This window comes from Telopea speciosissima, chromosome 10 (assembly GCF_018873765.1).
Source record: "Telopea speciosissima isolate NSW1024214 ecotype Mountain lineage chromosome 10, Tspe_v1, whole genome shotgun sequence".
In the NCBI taxonomy this organism is placed as follows: Eukaryota; Viridiplantae; Streptophyta; class Magnoliopsida; order Proteales; family Proteaceae; genus Telopea; species Telopea speciosissima.
In genome coordinates, this window is record NC_057925.1 from 56694050 (window position 1) to 56713516 (window position 19467).

Below are 19467 nucleotides of genomic sequence, written 5' to 3' on the forward strand. Positions count from 1 at the left end.
TGACTAGGTAGTTGGATATAATATATATTTGGAGCCCTCACTCTAGCGATGTCTTAAAGGTGACGTATGTAACTTTTCCAAAAGTTTGAAAATCATCTGATGGCACGAAAAAACGCCCAAACAACCACCACATATGGAGAGACTTATTCCATTTAGCCATCAAATGTCAAAGTCTAGGAAGAAAAAAAAACACAAAAGTGAGTAGTGTGGTTAATCTCCTAATAGATAAATGGGAGATAGTTTGTGGGGGATCTCTTATTCTACACCAATTATGACATAGAAAAATGGTCTCATTTAATAAGAGTTTACATGATTAAGAAGGAGAGAGATTAGGGCTGAAACAAGGTCGGGTTGGGCCAGGCTTTTTAAAATCTCAACCCAACCTTGAGTACCCTTAGCTAGGCTCCAGCTTGGCCCGATCCTGACTCAATGCCAAAAAATTCCAACACTAACCCACCCTCAGGGTTGGACTGGGCTGACCCTGATTGGCCCTAACCATGGAGGGATAGGAGATGCATGGGCTGGCTAGGTTGGGAAGAAGAAGAAGGAGGAGGAAGAAAGAAAGAAGCAATTTCTGATTCGATTGGTAATGTGAAATCCCAAAGAAGAAGAGCAAGAAGAAGAAAGAACAATAAGAATAAGAGAAAAAAGAACAGGAAAAAGAAGATAGGTTCGAGTTGGGCCGGGCTGGGCTCAACCTTGATCCAGCCCGACCTTGACTCAGGGCCAGAAATTCCCAACCTTGAACCACCCTCAAGGCCAAGGTATCTCAACCCAGGCCTTGTTCGGGCTCTGGGCAGGCTCGGTCCATCAAGACCAAACTTGCACCCCTATGAGAGATTGTTAGAACAAAATTAGATGGTTGGAATGTGAGAATGCATGAGAAAAGTATTGTACTGTCATTGTGAGGTTTTCTTTTTTCTTTGCTAAATAAATGTAGGGGAAGAGTTTTATGTCCAGGAGCAAGACCCTTGCCCTAGGAGAGCACACATAAACATTAAAAGAGGCAAAACTTTTGCCTTTCATGGGGCGGGATGGTCATTTTGTCCCACCTGTGTTTGGGTGCAGGAGCTACACTTTCAACAAAATTCTTTTTCCAATAAATATAATATTTCCTCTTACAAATAACCATCGTACAAAACAAAGCACAAAAGAATGGCTAGTGATGCATAATGCACATATAGATTGGATTTGGTCTTTTGTCTCTTCATTAGTTACCATACCTAACAACCCATGCTAGCAAAGCAAGCCAATATATAAATATCTCATGAAGAAAATATTCTCAAATTTGAGATGAAAATAGCACGAAGTCCATTGTTACCATTGTTCTAGGCTTCAATCATGATTAGTAACAGAGCAAGAAGGATATCAGTTTGATTAATTCAAAGGCTTGAATGATTATCATGAAGCAAAATCAGTTGTGTATTGACCATAAATGGTGGAAGGAATATGGTAAACAACTATGGGAACCTTTTTCCCAAATGAAAATGATGGCCATTGCTAATGATATGTTTGTTTTACCGTAAAATATTATCACTTATAAATTTTAGGAGAAATGCTCGGTAGGGGAGTGTACCTCCTGCGTCTAGACACGTGGGGCGAAATGACCACCCAATTGATGTTGCTGCGTGCGCTTTTATTGGTTCCCGTAGACATGTGCATGGGTCATGCTCCTTGTAGAGAGCTCTTGCCCTAAATTTTATTTCATATTTTTTTTTAGTCGGTAATTTTTTGTTGTATATACTCAATAAACACATTTGAACACGATTAAGTAAGAGAAAGATTCCAATCATGGGTGTTAAGATCACCAATGATCAAGATACCATTAGGGTTTTGGAAAAAACAACATAGTGAATTTTGAAATGGATGTTGTTTTCTATAATTCTTTTCTATTACTTTTCCTTTCCTTACATATAATCCTTTTATAATATTATATTTATTTTCAATAATAACCCGTATAATATTTTTGTAGTGTATAGTGGCTGCAAGTATGCTATGCCACATCCAAGATAATGTGTTGATCAGTACTAAGGCTGATCCTTCATAAGATTATTTCTTTCAATCAGAATGGCTTTATCAAAGGACGCCACATCCAAGATAATGTGTTAATCAATCATGAACTCCTCCATAAAATCAAGAAAACCAGAAGGGGAAGTAAAGGCTTCTTCTCTCTTAAAATTGATATGCAAAAGGCATATGATCGTTTGGAATGGAGCTTCCTCAAGGAGACTCTTCTGAAATATGGCTTTGATCAAGGATGGGTAAAGAGAGTAATGTTTTGCGTAGAGAGCACTCAACTTGGCATTCTTCTAAATGGTTCTCCCCTTCCTTTTTTTAGCCCGTCTAGAGGTATTCGGCAAGGGGATCCTCTTTTTTCAGCCCGTCTAGAGGTATTCGGCAAGGGGATCCTCTATCATCGTATCTCTTTGTTCTATGTGCAGAAGTCCCCTCAACAAAGCTTGTAGTGGCTATGCAAGAAAGGAAGATACATGGCATTCAAATCAGTAGGGGAGGAGAGAGAATCTCCCACATGGCCTTTGCAGATGACCTCATTCTCTTTGGTGAAGCTTCTATGGAGGAGGCTAGAGCCCTTGATGATGTTTTGCAAGAATACTATAAGTTTTCTGGCCAATCAATAAACATCAACAAAACCAGAGCTCACTTTAGCCCCAACGTGGATTCCAATGTGAAAGGCAGCTCCGAGACTATTTTCAAATAAGTCCCACCTCCGCACTTGATACATATCTCGGAATTTCGTATATTGCGGGAAAGATCACCAAGTCTCACTGCTCGAATCTTATTACTCGGGTTTCTAGGAAACTTCAATTGTGGAAGACTCAATTTCTTTCCCCTGCGGGTAAGGTGGTTCTTAGTCAATCAACCCTCTCTACAATGCCAATTTATTCGATGTCTTGTTTTCGGTTACCTACCTCGATACACAAAGAGTTGGATGGAATTGGCAGAAATTTCTACTGGACTGCTGGCAATACAAGGTCAATCCCTACTATGGCTTGGAGTTCCATCTGTGAGCCGAAGCAATTTGGAGGTTTGAATATCAAACGTTCGGCTGACATGAATCAAACCCTTCTTGCTAAAAAAGCATGGGAACTATTGATTTCGCCAACATCTCTTTGGGGGAGGATCATGAAGAGTAAGTACTTCCCGAGCTCTAATTTCCTTGATGCAAGGTGTCCTTCTACTTCGTCTTGGGGTTGGAAATCTATTTGTTTGGCGAGGGATCTAATTCGAAAAGATGTTTTTATCAAAGTGGGTAATGGTCAGAACATTAATCCTTGGTTGGACTTTTGGATTCCCGGTCATCCTCCATTGGCTGCACCGTACCCTCTTCAAAGAGAAGCTCCCTTCTCGGTTCAAGATCTTATTGATGCTCCTGCAAGCTCGTGGAAATGGGATTTAGTTTTCCACTGGTGGCCACTAGATGTCGCTTGGAAGATTGTTTCCATTCCGCTCCCTTATTCTCCTATGGAGGACCAATATATATGGGTTGCCACTTCAAATGGAGCCTTTTCTATTGCATTAACTTACAGCATCTCCATACAAGGTCTTCTCTATCAGCCATAGAGCAGTTGGCTCAAGATATGGCATCTCCCTACTATTCCGAAGATCCAACATCTTCTTTGGAAAACACTACATAATAAGCTCCCCCTTCCAAATTTGCTTCTCAGCCGAAGGCTGAATATTAGCCCTCGCTGTAACCTATGCAACGATCCAAGGCAGTCAGCGGAACACCTGTTTATGAAGTGCCCCTACATAGCGCCTATATGGAAACAAGTTGGGTTACTGCACCTCTTTGGGACTGACAATTTCTTCATAGCTTTGGAATCCATTATTAAACCCTTAATACAGCCAACAGAGATAGTATCTTACAAACTGCGCTTGTATGTAGTATCTTATGGTATGTATGGGTTGGCTACTGGGATTACACTTTCAGACAGGAGCCATTTAATGCAAACAACATACTACTCAGAGCCATTACAGCTGCCAAGGAAGCACTGAAGCACTTTAAAATTCGCACTCAACGACCTACCCGACTGATCAGATGGAACCAGCCCCATTCTCCTTTCCTCAAGTTTAATATAGATGGTGCTAGCAAAGGAAACCTAGGTGAAGCAGAAATTGGGGGAGTTTGTCGTGATAGTCTTGCCAGGTTTATTTGTGCTTTTTCGGAGGACGTGGGATGGAATTTTGCATTAGTGGCGGAAGCTTTAGCTGCTAGGAGAGCAATGTCACTAGCCCGAAACCTCAATTTGAAACACGTTATCATTGAGAGTGACAACTGACTTCTCATCAATCTTCTCCTTGGGCACACCAGGGAGGCACCCTGAAGGATCTCGGCTATAATTTTAGATTGTCGTTCTCTCATTTCTTCCTTCGATGGTATTATGTTTGTTCATGCTTTTCGTGAGGTCAACAACGTTGCTAATCTGCTAGCTAGCCTCCACGGCTGCGGGCTCTCAGCATTCTAAGTGCTGGCTCTCGATCCCTCCCCCTTTCATCTCCCCTCTGTTGTTTGCGGATGTTTCAGGAACGTTGTTCCCACGTTAATGAAATGCTTTTATAAAAAAAAAGTATGCTATGCCAAATCATGTTTATACAATGTTCCTTTTTTTTTTTTTTTAATTATTATTATTATAAGGAGAGGGGAGGCACCTGGCACCCCCTAACCCCTTGGGCTTCTATAACAACTTGTAATTGTACCAACCAATTGTATCAATGTTGCCTTGTTCTTATATTTATTGAAAATTCCTCCATCAAAATAAAATTTCACTTCTCTGTTTTCCCTAGTAATTCAAAATATCTAAATTACCCTTGCAATTGGTTGCGGCACCCCTTATGATAGTAGCACCGGTGTTCAAAAAACTAGAATTGAGATTTGGATCAGAATCTATATATATCAATTTGGATCGTCCTGGTTTGGGATTGGTCTAGAATCAGCCAGTGGATCGGATTGAAAGAAAAAAATTGACAGATGAAAACCCTACCTTAGTGCCCTCGCCCCTTGTATCCCTTCCCAGTCTAAGGGCATGTTTGGTTTGCTAAATTTGTTGGTATTGGTAAAGGAATCCATTGGTGGTGCACCAGTGGCTTTGTTGTCTTGACAAAAAACTATATGGTTTGTATGAATCTGTTAGCTAAATCTTCCTGAAAAACTGTTTGGTTACCCTGAGTCAGTCAGTTGGATTCAACTTGAATCTGTATGAAAAATTATTTGGTTTAGAAGATTCTGTCAACATATTGGTTACTATATGGCTAGAATATGGGACATTTATGAAGATATGTGCATGCACCTGATGTTTAAACTTGAATTAGAGTGGCAGTTAAAAGAGTTACTATCCAATAAATGTCATTGTTAATTTGTTATATATTACATTAATAAAATATAATTAAAAAATTCCTATACTATTGTGATATTAAAAAGGGTAAATTACACGTCACCCCCTAGTTTTTGAAAAAACTCAAATCACCCCCTCTATAATAACGGTGTTAGTCTGCTGTTAGTTATTGGTGTGAAAGGACTATTTTACCATTGTACTAAAACATTAGAATTAAATTTACAATACTACCCTTCTTTCATCTTCAACATTGGTCAATGATAGTTTAGGGATTTAAATTTATTTAACTGGCTGACATCATCACTTAACAGCATAAAACTAATGGTAGAGACTAATTTGTCATATTAGGGTCTAAACCAAGGGGTGATTTGAGTTTTTTCAAAAACTAGGGGGTGATCTGAGTTTCGTTTGAAAACCAGGGGATGACGTGTAATTTATCCTATTAAAAATATGTCAAATTTTAGTTTTTTAAAACTGAAATTACAATTTCAATAACCTAAAGTTGAATTTAATCTTTATTTTTTTTCAAGTCTAACTGATTAACAGCTTCAAGGATGTTTCTGCACATCTTGACTTGATCCTCTGAGGCTGTGATTGCACTCTTCAAATATCCTTTCAGAAAATCTAGAATTATCTTTTGTGATATCTATAAGAAATGGTCTCAATCTTCAGTGGTTAAAGGAGTTTGGGCCTTAGGGAATTTGAATCACCATCCCCTTGGAACATACTCATGTTCCAAGTGCTCTACGAATTTGAGCTAAAGATCCATCAAGCAGAGGTTGGAATTTACAAGTAACCATGAGACCTTGCCACAAGCTTTGACATTCATGATGTTTTGAAGATGCAGTCCTAAAGTTCTAGAATCCAATATCCCTATATAGAGTTGAAAACTATGAAGTATTTTCTCAGTCAGTTTCAAGTCTCTGGAAATTCAAAAGGGCAAGATCTAAGAGGGGGAAACACAAGTGATTCCATGAAATGTGAAATCAAAACTAAAAAAAAAAAAAGGTACTTAAGCACAAGAACAACACAAAAGCAAAGAATGACTTGGATGCAAAGGCTTCTTGGTTTTTTTTTTTTTTTGGTTGTAAAAAAGGCTTGTTAGCTGACTAGACATTTACATCAGAAAACATCTATACATGAGCGATGCTTTTGCTCCAACCTATCTTCCTTGCTTTGAATTAAATTGTTTTTAAGTTTCACTAAACTGATTGAATCTTGTAAAAGCACTATGGGTGAAATAAAAAGAAAGAGTGTAACCAGTGCACGAGGCTCCCACTCCTGTGGGTGAAATGAAAGATTAAAATAAATTTTGTATTATTATGGGCGAGGTGTAAAGAAGCCATCAAGGCTTGGAAATCTGACAGTGACAACAATTTCAACAGAGATTATTGATAAAATTTAACTTTAAAAATCTAATGTATATTTAGATCCCTCCATTATCATCAAAAGAAACTTTCCTTAGAAAGGCTGGTTACCATTGTTAGGTGATGACTGAGTTTCAAAATGTTAAAGCCTACACAAGCCCAGCTAATTCCATTGGCTTTTTTTGGATGAACAGATTTGAAATGCCATATGATTTCTATTTCTGCCGGAATTGAGAAATAATGGAATAAAAAATACAAAACAATTATCAATATATGTATGAGAAAGAGAGAGAGAGAGAGAGGAAAGAAGTTCTAGAATAGATTACTACAGCCAGCAACTTGGTCAATCTCTCAACTCTCAAAAAATCAAATTTCAGACAAATGGCATTGGGTTTCTTTCTGGTTTTGGTCGAACGAAGACTCTTCTGGACAATGGTACTTCATGGTAGCTTAATAGAGAACTGAATTGAGAGTAACCAGAGTTTAATTGATGGGAAAGTGAGACACATCAATCAATTCTGTTACGAACTCACAATTGGGCCCTTTTTTTTTTTTTAAAAAAAAATGATATCGTCAAAGAATTCCATCTTGTTCTCTGTTAATGCCTAACTGTTTTGTCTGGTTGAACTCCCTTGTTCACCATATTTGTTGTTCTTCAAATTTTTAACGAATTCTGTTTTTGTTGCACCTCGCCCCAATCTTTCAATTGGAAACCGCATAGCTAGCTTTCAGTTTATCATATCCTTCAACCCCTATCCCTGCCCTTTGAATGAATGGTGACTTTAATGCTTATATCAAAAAAAGAAGAAACTTCAACCAAAAAAAACAAAAGGAACAAACTTATGATACGCTCAGTAAAAAGGGGACAAAGATCCCACAACAATGGATTGAAGCTGTAATTCAACCTTTGTGCAGGTAAATAGGTTTTCCATTGTTAATACTGATGCGCAACACGAGTGCAGCAAAGATGATGGTGGCAATTAAACACGCTACTACTTGGAGGGCTTTCCTGATTTTCTTTATTTTTGATTTTATTGCTGCAACTTCATCCTGCTTATTCGGGTCAGTTTGTCTTTGCTCCTCATTGGCTTCTCCTCTTATCCATTTTTCTTCTCCTCTTACAGCAAAGAGTCGCAGCAGATTAACAGCGTTAAAATGAAACCAGCCACTCTGCAACAACAATGTGAAATTTCAATACGAACTTCTGCATGTCAATTGGTTTGGGGGGGGAGGGGTGGAATCCTAATTTCCCTTGCAGCACTTGATAGCATAAGAAATTTGACTTCTGAGCAGTGAAATTATAAGACCTAACGTACCCAAATGTGCCAAGTGACCAAAAAAATATATATATATATGTATGCATCTATGGTATGTGACAAGCAAAAAAAAAAAAATCTTGGAAAATTCCATTGTGAGCCGCCAGATCGAAATCTCCTTAAATGGTAATCAAGAATGGAAGAAGAGAAATTGTGAGAGAGTTGCAGGGGAAACTATTCCTTCTTCTACCCATTTTTTTTTATTCCTTCTTCCTCCCCTGCAACCCTCCCCTGTCCCTTCAATCTTCCCTTACAATCCTTGAAAATCCTCTTTTCAAGAGGCATATGAAATTTGATTTCTGAGCAGTGAAATTATCAGCCCTAATGCTCATGTTTGCCAAGAGCCAGTACAAGACAGAAGACCTTCGACCTCAGTGGTACCATCTCAATGATTCTAATTATTTGTCGATGTTTGTCACATTCTAAGATTTTTACCATGAAAAAAATAAAGAAGCTTTGCGAAGCTCACATTATAAAAATGGGAAAATTACACCACCCCTCCCCTGTGTTTTCAAAAATTAGAGCATAGTTCAGGGGAAGGGGGGGGGGGGTGTAATTAGAGCATGAGTAAGAACAGGAAATAAAGAAAGGCTTACCATCCTTGAACATATTGTGGCTTTCCTAGGGATCAAGTGAAGAATAGCATCAGCTGTCTGGCCCTTCTTATTGGTGGCCTTAATGTCTACACTTGTATTTGAAAGAAAAAGTTTCATAAGCTGCAAAGAGCCTTGTATGGCCACGAGGTGAAATGGGGTGTTTCCATCATCATCTGGCTGATTTACGAGTTTCTCAAGCACTACTTGCTGTAAGGCGAACTTGATTTTCTTGTAATCCTTGCTCATCACAGCAAAGTGAAGAACATTGCAACGATTTTTGTCCAACAACTTCACAGAATCTGGGCACCAGTGAATGAGTTCTCCAAATACCTTAATGCTTGATTTAAGAGCTGCGATGTGAACTGGTGAGAGACCATGTTTATCCTGTTTATACGCACTGGAAGTATCAAGCCTTAGCAGCTGCTGTACTATCTTGTGACCCCATGTTTTGGATGCCGCATAGTGGAGAGGGGTCCTTCCATTTTCATCTATTTTATTCACAAGTTCTCTTTTCTTCTCTATGAGTATTTTCACCACATCTTGTATTTTTTCCAAAAACAAAGGCAACATAAAGTAAGTAATTGTTTTGCAGCTCATGAATTAGCTAGATCGCTTCAAACTAAGAAAGTAAGAATCAGCAGCAATCAATCAGAAGGTATGCATAGTAAAAGAAGAGAAAAGAAAGGAAGGACATTTTTTTTTTTTTTTTTTTTGGGGGGGGTGGGGGTGAGGTCAGGGTTGGAAATTATTGTCCTTCAGTTAGGGTCGGGTCAGGTTAGGGTTGAGGCCTCGGGTTGAGACCGGCCCGGCCTAGCCCAACCCTGTTTTAAGTTATACTATAATATGTATATTGAAATACTATATATATATTATAAATTTTAAATGTCACACATATGTTGTTATATAATATATTATATATGAATTTCTACCCAATATATATATATATATGAAGATAACAAGTGATAATATATTATATATGAAGATAATGAGTGGTAATATATTTTATTACAGTGTTATTTTATGTAAAATTGATAATTTTCTCCTAGACCCTACCTAATTTAGTTCAGTCCATGCATCTCTACCTTCCCCCACTCCATGATTAGGGCCAATCAGGGTCAGCCCAGCCCGACCTTGAGGGCGGGTCAAGATTGAATTTTTCAAGCCCTAAGTTAGGATTGGGTCGGGCTTGGGCCCAACTAAGGGGAGTCAGGGTTGGGCTGGGGTTTTGAAAAGCCCAACCCAACCCGACCCTATTGCAGCTCTAGTTATTGGAGAGGATCCGGAGCCCAATTTCTGTGTCATATGTGAATAGAATAAAACTTGTTAACCTGTTTTTTTTTGGATAAATATAAAACTTGTTTTCCACATATGAGCATAAATGATTTGTAAATTGTAAGTAAGAATAATAAAAAAGAAGGCAATAGGAAATACGTTACACAAAGGGACCAAATAATCAACGAAGTAAAATATTAATTTTTATGTAATTTTTAGTTTGAAGCGATCTGGCTAATTCATGAGCTGCAAAACAATTACTTACTTTATATTGTCTTTGTTACATATGATCAAATAATCAGCGAAGTAAAATATTAATTTTTAGTTATATATATTCTTTTAAAACAATTTTTTACTATATTTTGTAACATCTAGTCTTGCCCTCAAAAGGAGATCTTTATCCCCTCCATTCCCTGGTTGACTCAATCCCCAGTCCTCCTAACAAAGGGAGAGGGGGGGGGGAATGACCATCCTACCCTTGTCCGAACACTCTGCCTGGGTGGAGTCTACCCTCCCCCCTTATTAGAGGGACGGTGAACTGGGTTTGACAGGGAACTGGAGGAGATAACTTTCCCTTGAAATGGAAAGGACCACCCTACTGTGTAATCCTCTCTGGCCCAGTTAATTTATAATCAAGCTATCTCACCTTCAGTCTTTTAAAATGTGGACTCTCTCCATCCTAGTGGGCTAATGATGGAACATTGCTTTCACTCAAAATTCATTATCTTAGCTTCTTGGTCTACTTGCACATTATGATAGAACGCTTGGGGCTTTGCTTCCATCACAATGAAAAAATTCATTTGTTTACAAAAGTTGACTACAAAAACCTTAGCTCCTTGATCAACTTGCAAATTTGATTATTTTCCAAAAACCTACAATATTACATTCTTCATGGGCGTCCCTCCCCCATGAAAGGCGATAATGACTGCCCTATTAATGCTGTCATGTGCACTCTCATTGGCCCCAGCGTGCACAGAAGCAATGCTCCCTCATAGTGAATTCTTGCCCAAAAAAAAAAAAAAAAAAAAAAAAAAATCTAAAACTGTCAAAAGGATATAGATTGGAGACGCAAGAGCAAATCAATTACCACGTTGCCTAGATAGAATCCAAAGTTAAAGTCAATTCTGAAGAAATTGAAGGATTTAAGCCACCAGATCTAATTTATCTACTATGTTGATTGTCGTGGAGCTCCTGAATACTCAATAATGCAGTCAATTGCTAGCTTTGAGCCTCATTATATTAGGACTACCCCATGCATGGGATTTCCCTAAAGAATGCCACCTAAAAGCCATTTTCTAATGGCCTGGAGGTAGAAGGGCATGAAAAATGATGAAATTTAGGATCATAACACTGGCATTAATACAACTAAACAATGTTGAATGCATCTCAAAAGTAAACTATCAATGTTCATTTTTTGTATGCATCCGAGTAAGGGGGCCTCCAGTTGGGATTTTCAAGAGCAATGTTCTTCTTTTTTTTTTTTTTTTTTAAAAAAAAAAAAAAAAAAAAAAGAACCTACGATTCAGAACCCCTCTTTGTAAGTAGCAAAATTTTATTGAGCTGCAAGTCAAAAGGCATTATATGAACCAGCAGTCATATGTGTTTGATCTTGTTTCATGGGGTGTGATTTTATGGGTGTTTCACTTTCAATTAGGTGTTTGTGTGTGCGTGTCTCCATTCCGTTGAGAAAGAAGTATAGCGTTTGTGTTGGCTCCCTTATGGCTGATGCGTATTCCCTCCCTCCTCCCTGCAGCGTATTCCCTCCAGTTCCCTGCCCCGCCCAGTTTCCTAGTGCCCCTAATAACTAATAAGAGGGCGCTATGACCATCCTATCCCTGCCCGAACAGTCTGCCTGGGTGGGGTCCACTCCCCCCTTATTGGAGGCACTGGGGAACTAGGTCGGGTAGGGACCTGGAGGAGATAATTTTTCCACCCAAACCCCAAATTTGTTGGATCTATTTGGTCTTGTCTTGTAGCTATTACGTCGAGTCTGTTCTCTCTCTCTCTCTTTCTCTTTAATCACACACATAATCTTATGCACCCACATGCTAATTTATCTAGCTATTATGTAAATGAGCCGATGTACTCTGTGGGGGAGTGTGGTCCCTGTGTACGCGCTAGTTGGCACATTGGGGGCAGGATTTCCGCCTTTCATCTGTAGGGGGGGCATGGTGGTCATTTTGTCCCCTCTGTGTCTGGGTGTGGGTGGTACATTCACTCTGTTTTAAAAAAAATGAGCCTACGCCTCAAAACCCCTCTTTGCAAGTAGTAAAATTTGATTGAACTGCAAACCAAAAGGCATTATAAGAAACAATGGGATTGGGTAGAAAGTAGTAATTTGTGGAAATCCAAAAAAAATATTTTACTCCAAACTAGTCTGGAAGATCACATGACATTTTTTGAAATGGGAAAACATAAGACACCCCAACCAACAACAACAACAACCATTACTCATCAGTATAGTAGGCTGGTAGCAATACAGTAATTAATACATTACATGACTAAGAATTTTCTAGAAGGATGAAGCTCCCCTTGCTCACTAAGCCTGCTCCGGTGATTAGAGAGGTGTGGTGGTGTAGACCTCCTAAAGGTTGGATGAAGTTAAATATTGATTTGTTCTCTTGGGAACCCTGGCAGGGCCGGTGTTCTTAGAAATGACCAAGCAATTCCATTATCAGCATTTGGTGTGTTCCTGGGTATTAAATCTAATTATGTGGCTGAGTTTATGGCAATCATGCATGGTCTCTTTGTTGTGAAGGAGTTGGGGGTGCACCAGTTGTGGATTGAGTGTGACTTAATGGTGGTGTTGGAGGCGGTCCAGTCAGGGTCTATTCCTTGTTTTGTGCGACAGCTATGGAATAGCCTTCTTCCTTATTTGAATGCTATTCATTGGAAAATTTCTCACTGTTTCAGGGAAGCGAACCTGATGGTAGATTTTCTTGCTAAATATTCGGCAAAGCACGGTTTATCATTTATTTGGGATTCTATTTTCCCTTCCCCTATGAATGATTTCTTATTCGATGATGCCTTCGTGAGCCAAAGATTCAGGTTTGGCTAGTTTGAGGGAGTCCCTCTTTCTTCGGTGTGGTTAGGGCTCTTTTCCATTTCTCTTGTTCTTTGTAATCGTCTGGGTATGTCTAGACATTAAATTTTTTTATTTTTCTTCTTCTAATTAATCCATTCTTTCTTGATCTTTAGCCAAAAAAAAAAAAAACTAAGAATTTTCTGGACTCTTGTCTTAGAAGCTCGCCATATTCTGGGAAAAATAAATTACTCGTTTTTTAGAATCAATATATTATCCCTATTCTTTGCTGCTTAATGTGAAGGAAATATTCCAAGTTGGGGCTGGAGAAGTATCCCAGAGGAATCAAGGTGTTGAACCAAGGACTATGCTGGCGTATTGGAGATGGGTATTTGGTTGATACTTGGATAGATAGATGAGTACCGTCACTTAAAGGTTTCAAGGTACTTGGTACTTACACAACACCCTGATTTTTGCCCCTTTCACATGGTGAATGACCTTATAGATCAAGAGAATATGGAGTGGGATGTGAATCTACTACATTCTTTATTTTGCTTTTCAGATGTGGATAATATTTTACAAATCCAACATTCTTTTTTTCTCATCTGGATAAGCTTGAATGGATGGCTTCAAAAATTGGGCGTTTCTCTATTAAGAGTGCTTATCATATATTTCGTCAAGCATATCTGATGGTAGGAGTTTGGGAGCATCCTCATCCTACATTCATTCGTGGACGAATATATCAGGTAATGTTTGGAAGAAAATCTGGTATTCAAAGTCCTTGCCGAAGATTCAACGTTTTTTATGGAGATCGATCTTGCGCTTTTGGTGTTGCTACAACAGATGCCTTACAACACCGTAATGTCCATGTGGATCATGGGTGTCACCATTGTGGTTGTGTGGAAACAATCTCCCATATCCTGCTTGGCTGTCCCTTTGCAAGGGCAGTTTGGTTTGGGAGTTCCTTGGGACATGTTTTAACACCAGGTGATGATCCTTCTTTGTCTCAATCAATTCAAGATTGGGACTCTATAGCACCCACTGACAAGGTGGACCGACGGACAATGGTAAATCATTGTACCTTTTGTTGGATGTAATGGAAAATCCGAAACGATGTTGTATTTGGGCGACGAACTTGGACTCCTCAAGAGGTTATACATGCATCTTTCTCGGGGTTTATTGACTATTAAAAGGCTCAAACTGCATCTATTACAATAGGTTTCAATATACTTATTTCATCGGCAGAACCTACGACTTGGAGTGTCCCATCTCTTGGTCTAGTGAAGATCAATTGTGATGCATCTGTATCTTCAAACACAACTGCTAGTGGTCTTGGCATAATTTGTCAAAATTGTAATGGTCGACCTCTCCACGTTGTGTCAATCCCTGCAACTGTTACTGATGCTGCTTTGGGTGAGGTTTTAGCAATTCACTATTCATTGTTGGAGGCAGTTTCAGAAGGTTATGTTCGGATTATATTGGAATCGGACAACAAGAGTATAATCTCATACTTGCAAGGAGGACTGCAATCTTCATCTCTTTTTTTTTTTTTGGGCGTACCATCTTGGAAGATGTTGTTCAACTATCTTCCTATTTTGAAAGTTGTATTTTCAATTTTATTCCAATGGAGATTAATAATTGTGCTGACTCCCTGACAAGGAGAACCCTATTGGTGACATGCACGATAGGGATGACCTATTTCCGATCTATGGTTATTCGATTTATGTATCCTATAGTCATAAACTTTCACATTATCTAAATAAAGTGTTTTCTACCAAAAAAAAAAAAAAAACATATGAGCTCCCAACACGGGACGAAAGGTCTTTCACTCCATTTTTTTTTTAAATTTTTATTTCATTGCTTTCACTCTCTCAGTCCCCTTCCTTTCACGTCCTCGACTTCTCTTCGATTGACTGTGCAAGCACATCATTAGACTGCAACAAGAGAGAAATCCCGAGGTAGATGTGTGTAGAAACCAACCAGGTTTGGTGGATAGCTTTAAGGTATTATTTTCTGCTGCTTATTATATGATAATGAATTAAGTAATAATTGTAGCTCTATATGGCTATATGTTATATTAATGATATTTTGTTGCTTATACATCCTTATTTTCAAAAATCTTTACAGTGATATTTGATACTGATGGATATTACTTTGAAGATTAATAATAAAAGTAGCTCAGCTGAAGAATGCAATATTATTGATTTTTGAAAAATAATCTATTGTGCAAATTGACCAGGAAACTAAAACTGGGTTTGATATGCATTCTTGGAATTCGTTTTAGGTCGATTTCGTATTCTCAGATAATAAAAATAGTTGTTTTTTATCGTTCAAAAATGCAAAATCGACCTAGAATGCATACCAAACACAGCTTTTAAGATTTTTGTAGTCTAACTTTTGTAAACAAATGATTTGTTTGAGTCACTGTGATGGAAGCAATGCTCCACCTTTCTACCATAGTGTGCAAGTAAACCAAGAAACTAAGATTATGAATATTTTTTTAGTGGAAGCAATGTTTTATCATAAGGGTGGGTCCGTGATATGAGAAAATATTTACATGAACGCACTGGGGCGGAGAGGATCATGCATTAGGGATATTTATCGTCTCCATTTATCATGCATTAGGGCGTAATTGGATGTTACAAAATATAGTAAAAGAATTTGTTTTAAAAGCTTATATAGCGAAAAAATTGCATAAAAAATAAATATTTTATCTCATTGATTATTATATCATATGTAACATGTGCTCCTTTTGTGTAACGTATTTCTTAATGCCACCTTCATTTTTTCTTACTTACAAACTCATCTATGATTCTGGAAACAAGTTTTATTCTATTCACATATGTCAAAGAAACTGGACTTCGGATCCTCTCCAATAACTGGAGAGGACTGGTGAAACAAAGATATTGGGGAATTCTTATCCCCTCTAGTTCCCTAGTTCCTCTAACAAGGGGGGCTGGAATGACCACCCTACCCCTGCCCGAACACACTTTGCCTGGGTGGGATTCTCCTCCCCCCCCCCCCTTATTAGAGGAATTGGGGAATTGGCCGAGCAGGGAACTGGAGGAGATAATTTTGTGGGGAGGTAATGGAGGGCTGCGGCTTCCCTGCCCCTCCATTGTCTCACCATTAACTGGAGAATATTAGGAATGTAAATGAATAGCCGAAATCCGTTTCTGTATCCGTGTCCGTATCCATTTAGCACTATCCGTTTAGCTAAATGGATACGGATACGAATAGACTATAACTATCCAAAAAGCTATATTTATATGTGAACGGATAAAATATCTGATCCGTATTTGTATCTGTATCCGTTTAGCACTATCCGAGTCCATCCGAAAACTAATCAGATGTGGATATAGTACTATCCGAACCGAATCCGATCTGTTTACATCCCTAGAGAATATCCGTATGCTAATCTAGTACTGTCCTAACATTTTAAATTGGAAATTAAGGGCCTACCCATGACTAAGCAGTCGATTTTTTTTATTTGAAAAATAAACTATATTAGCTGGACAGAAGAAGGCAGAGGGAGATAGAGAGAAGGGCGCACACCAAAGCTTAGTAGAAGAAGAAATCAGAGAAATTAAGTGATACAGGACGGCGGCCGGTCATGGATCCTCAACTCTACAGAGCTGCAAAACTTGGTGATGTCAAACTTCTCAAACAAGTAGTGAATGAAGATTCTAGCCGATTGCAGAGAGTAACTCCACAAGGGAACACAGCCCTTCACGTCTCTGTGAGTTTTGGTCGCATTGACTTCGTAGAGGAAGTGTACGCTGAGCTTCTCAAACACAATACAAACTTAGAAGGCGACACAGACTGCGGCAGAAGACTGTCGCTTCTCACAAAGATGAACTCAGCAGGTGATACTGCCCTTCATGAAGCAATCAGAGAAGGCCACACTTCTATAGCTAAATTTCTCATCGAAAAGATTCTGTCTTGGCATTCTGACGTCCATGACGTCGAAAATGGAAATACTTCCCTTGGTCGTGAGACAATAAGGATGAGAAACAAGAGCGAAAACACGGCCCTTCATGAAGCTTTGCTAAGAAATGATCTTGAGATGGTGGAATTGCTAATTAGGGCAGACCCTGATGGTTTAGGGCACCCTAACTACGATGCTGATGCGGAAGGACGTGGGGAGTCTCCACTCTACATGGCTGCTAAGGACGGACGTTTGGATATTATCAACAAAATCTTGAACATCTGTCCATCTGCAGCTCACGGTGGACCACATGGCCGGACGGCTTTACATGTGGCCGTCGTTCAGGGTCATCTAGGTATTTTCCTTTTTGCAATAATACTCTTTCACTTTCCCTTTTGGATTCATAAATACCTTTGTAGGTTTTAATATTTTCTAAAATACCTTTTAAGATCACATTTCCTTGGCTGCCAGTCTTGTAGCAGGAATGTACTAGTGTAGTAGCGAAATTTCATCCTTCTCCTACATGCTCCGTATTCGGTTTTCCTCCAGCCGTGGCGGGAGTTGGAGTATCCAACCCAGTAAAAATAAGGGTGTTTGGGTCATATCACAAGCTCCCCCCCCCCTTGTTTTTGCTGGGTTGGATCCTCCAGCTTCCGCCACGACTGGAGGAGAGCTAGGTCCACATAATCCGCCATCGTCCGCGTAGAGGTGTTAAAATTTAGTCCGAACTAGTTAAATTGATCGAAACCAATAAAAAAAAACTTAGATTGAACCAAATCGATCTTTATCGGATCGGTTCTAGACTGGGGTATGACGGGACTGCTTGAAAACCAAACCGTATCAAATCGATCGATATCCAGACTGAAAATCAAATTGAATGAAACCAATAAAAAAATCATTGAGTATGAGTTTATGAATAGGTGAATTGATTATCCATTGATTTCAATATTAGTGAGAAGATTTCTAGTTGTAAGGGGATGAATTGTTACAAATTAATGAGTCTGACGTTATGTAGGGGCGTGGGAATGGTGAATCCAAAACCAAACCAGTAAGGAACTTTCGATTGCGGCTCATTTTTTATTTCGGTTTGATTTTGTTATCGGGTCAGCTTCGATTTTGACCTGGTTTGGGTTTGGTTTAGCATACAAATTTATACAAAACTATGGGAAACCAAAATATTAAAAAAAAAACTGATTTTTAGATGGGTTTTGGGTTGTTATCGGTTTCTTATCCGGGTAAATCAGTTTAGTTTCGATTTCAGGGTGGTTGTTGAGTCAGTTTGAATGTCAGGTTCCTTTGGTTTTCGGTGTGCTTCGGTTCAATTTCGGGGCCGTAATACCTGAATCTGAAACCTGGCCAATAAGACCTCAGTTAGGTCCAAGCCGGTTGACCTGATTCGGTCCCAATTTTGACACGCCTAAGGTTATGAATAGCGAATTTGATTTCACAATACTTCCATTGATCTCCTTGTTCACTATACAAAATTAGGTAAACAGTAAAATAAGTGATTAATTATTTGATAGTAGGGTTAATTTTATGATTTTAATATTAGTTATCATCTTCTTACTTATTAGTTATCCATTGATTTCAATATTAGTTTAATCTTTCCCTTATAATGATAAACAATTGATTTGATTTGTAACAATGTTTTGAGTACAAACTCTATTTATCCATTGATTCAATATTAGTTATATGTCGTTACAATTTATTCATCTTTGTTAACACATCAAATCAATTTCTCTATTCCTAGTTGTTCACTTGTTTGTTGGGAAAAATGATTTAAAGGACCGAATCTTTCCTCACTATAGGTCATGAATATAATATTACATTTACTAATTTAGTTTTCTTTGTTTAAAAAAAAAAACCAGATGCGGTGACAGTACTCTTAGAGAAGAAAGGAGAACTTGTCAATAAGGAAGATGAAAATGGGAGGACAGCTCTTCACTATGCAGTGGCATGGGAAGAAAGCCACAAGATAATACAGAAGTTGCTGAGTCAAGATACTTCCAGTGTGTATCAATTGGATAAATATGGTCTCTCACCACTTCACATCGCAGCTCTTCAATCAAGCTTTAGTGTATTTAGAGTGCTCATCGAATGCTGCCCAGATTTCGGGGAATTGTTGGACAGAAATCGTCGCAATGTTCTCCATTATGCTGTGATGAGTAAGGATTTGGATAAAATCAAGTTTGGGATAGAGCAACTAGAGCGTGAGAAACTCATAAACCATCCAGATGATGATGGAAACACTCCACTTCACCTCGCCGCCAGTCAAGGCTCTCTCAAGCTTATGGAACTTTTTATTTCAAATGAAAGGGTCGACAAAACGGCCATGAATAACAACGGCCAGACAGCTGATGAGATTTATCTGAACGCGGTCTCTAGCTTCAATGGTCTAATAACTTTCATTAAAGCGGTGAGCCCTTTCTTTCCGGATGGGGCAGCTGCCCGTCCTGCCTGTGCTGTGCAGATATAGTGCCGCGCGCAAAGACCGCCTTACCCCCCCCCATTAAGATAAGGTGTTCAAGCAGGGGTAAGGTGGTCTTTGCGCACAGTCCTGTGTCTACGCAACACAGGCAGGACGGGCAACTGCATCATAGACAATCCAAATT

The 19467-nt window shown here is 38.9% G+C and overlaps 2 protein-coding genes across 2 annotated transcripts; one reads left to right on the forward strand and one right to left on the reverse strand.

Moving 5' to 3' along the window:
- Positions 1-7621: 7621 nt before the first annotated feature.
- Positions 7622-9230, reverse strand: LOC122643779 (ankyrin repeat-containing protein BDA1-like). Its single transcript, XM_043837364.1, has 2 exons — positions 8634-9230; positions 7622-7891 (listed from the first exon to the last, which is right to left on the reverse strand). Exons 1-2 carry the CDS (start codon positions 9228-9230, stop codon positions 7622-7624), a joined length of 867 nt encoding a protein of 288 aa, XP_043693299.1.
- A 7301-nt stretch (positions 9231-16531) lies between these two features.
- Positions 16532-19331, forward strand: LOC122643780 (ankyrin repeat-containing protein At5g02620-like). The gene is made up of 2 exons (XM_043837365.1): positions 16532-17210; positions 18724-19331. The coding sequence occupies exons 1-2, from the start codon at positions 16541-16543 to the stop codon at positions 19329-19331; spliced, it is 1278 nt and encodes a 425-aa protein (XP_043693300.1). The 5' UTR covers positions 16532-16540.
- Positions 19332-19467: the final 136 nt, after the last annotated feature.

Coding starts and splice junctions, on each gene's coding strand:
- LOC122643779 (XM_043837364.1), bottom strand. CDS start 9,230: ATGAGCTGCAAAACAATTACTTACTTTATGTTGCCTTTGTTTTTGGAA. Junction 7,892..8,633: donor CCACAATATGTTCAAGGATG/GTAAGCCTTTCT, acceptor TTGTTGTTGCAG/AGTGGCTGGTTTCATTTTAA.
- LOC122643780 (XM_043837365.1), top strand. CDS start 16,541: ATGGATCCTCAACTCTACAGAGCTGCAAAACTTGGTGATGTCAAACTT. Junction 17,211..18,723: donor CGTCGTTCAGGGTCATCTAG/GTATTTTCCTTT, acceptor AAAAAAAACCAG/ATGCGGTGACAGTACTCTTA.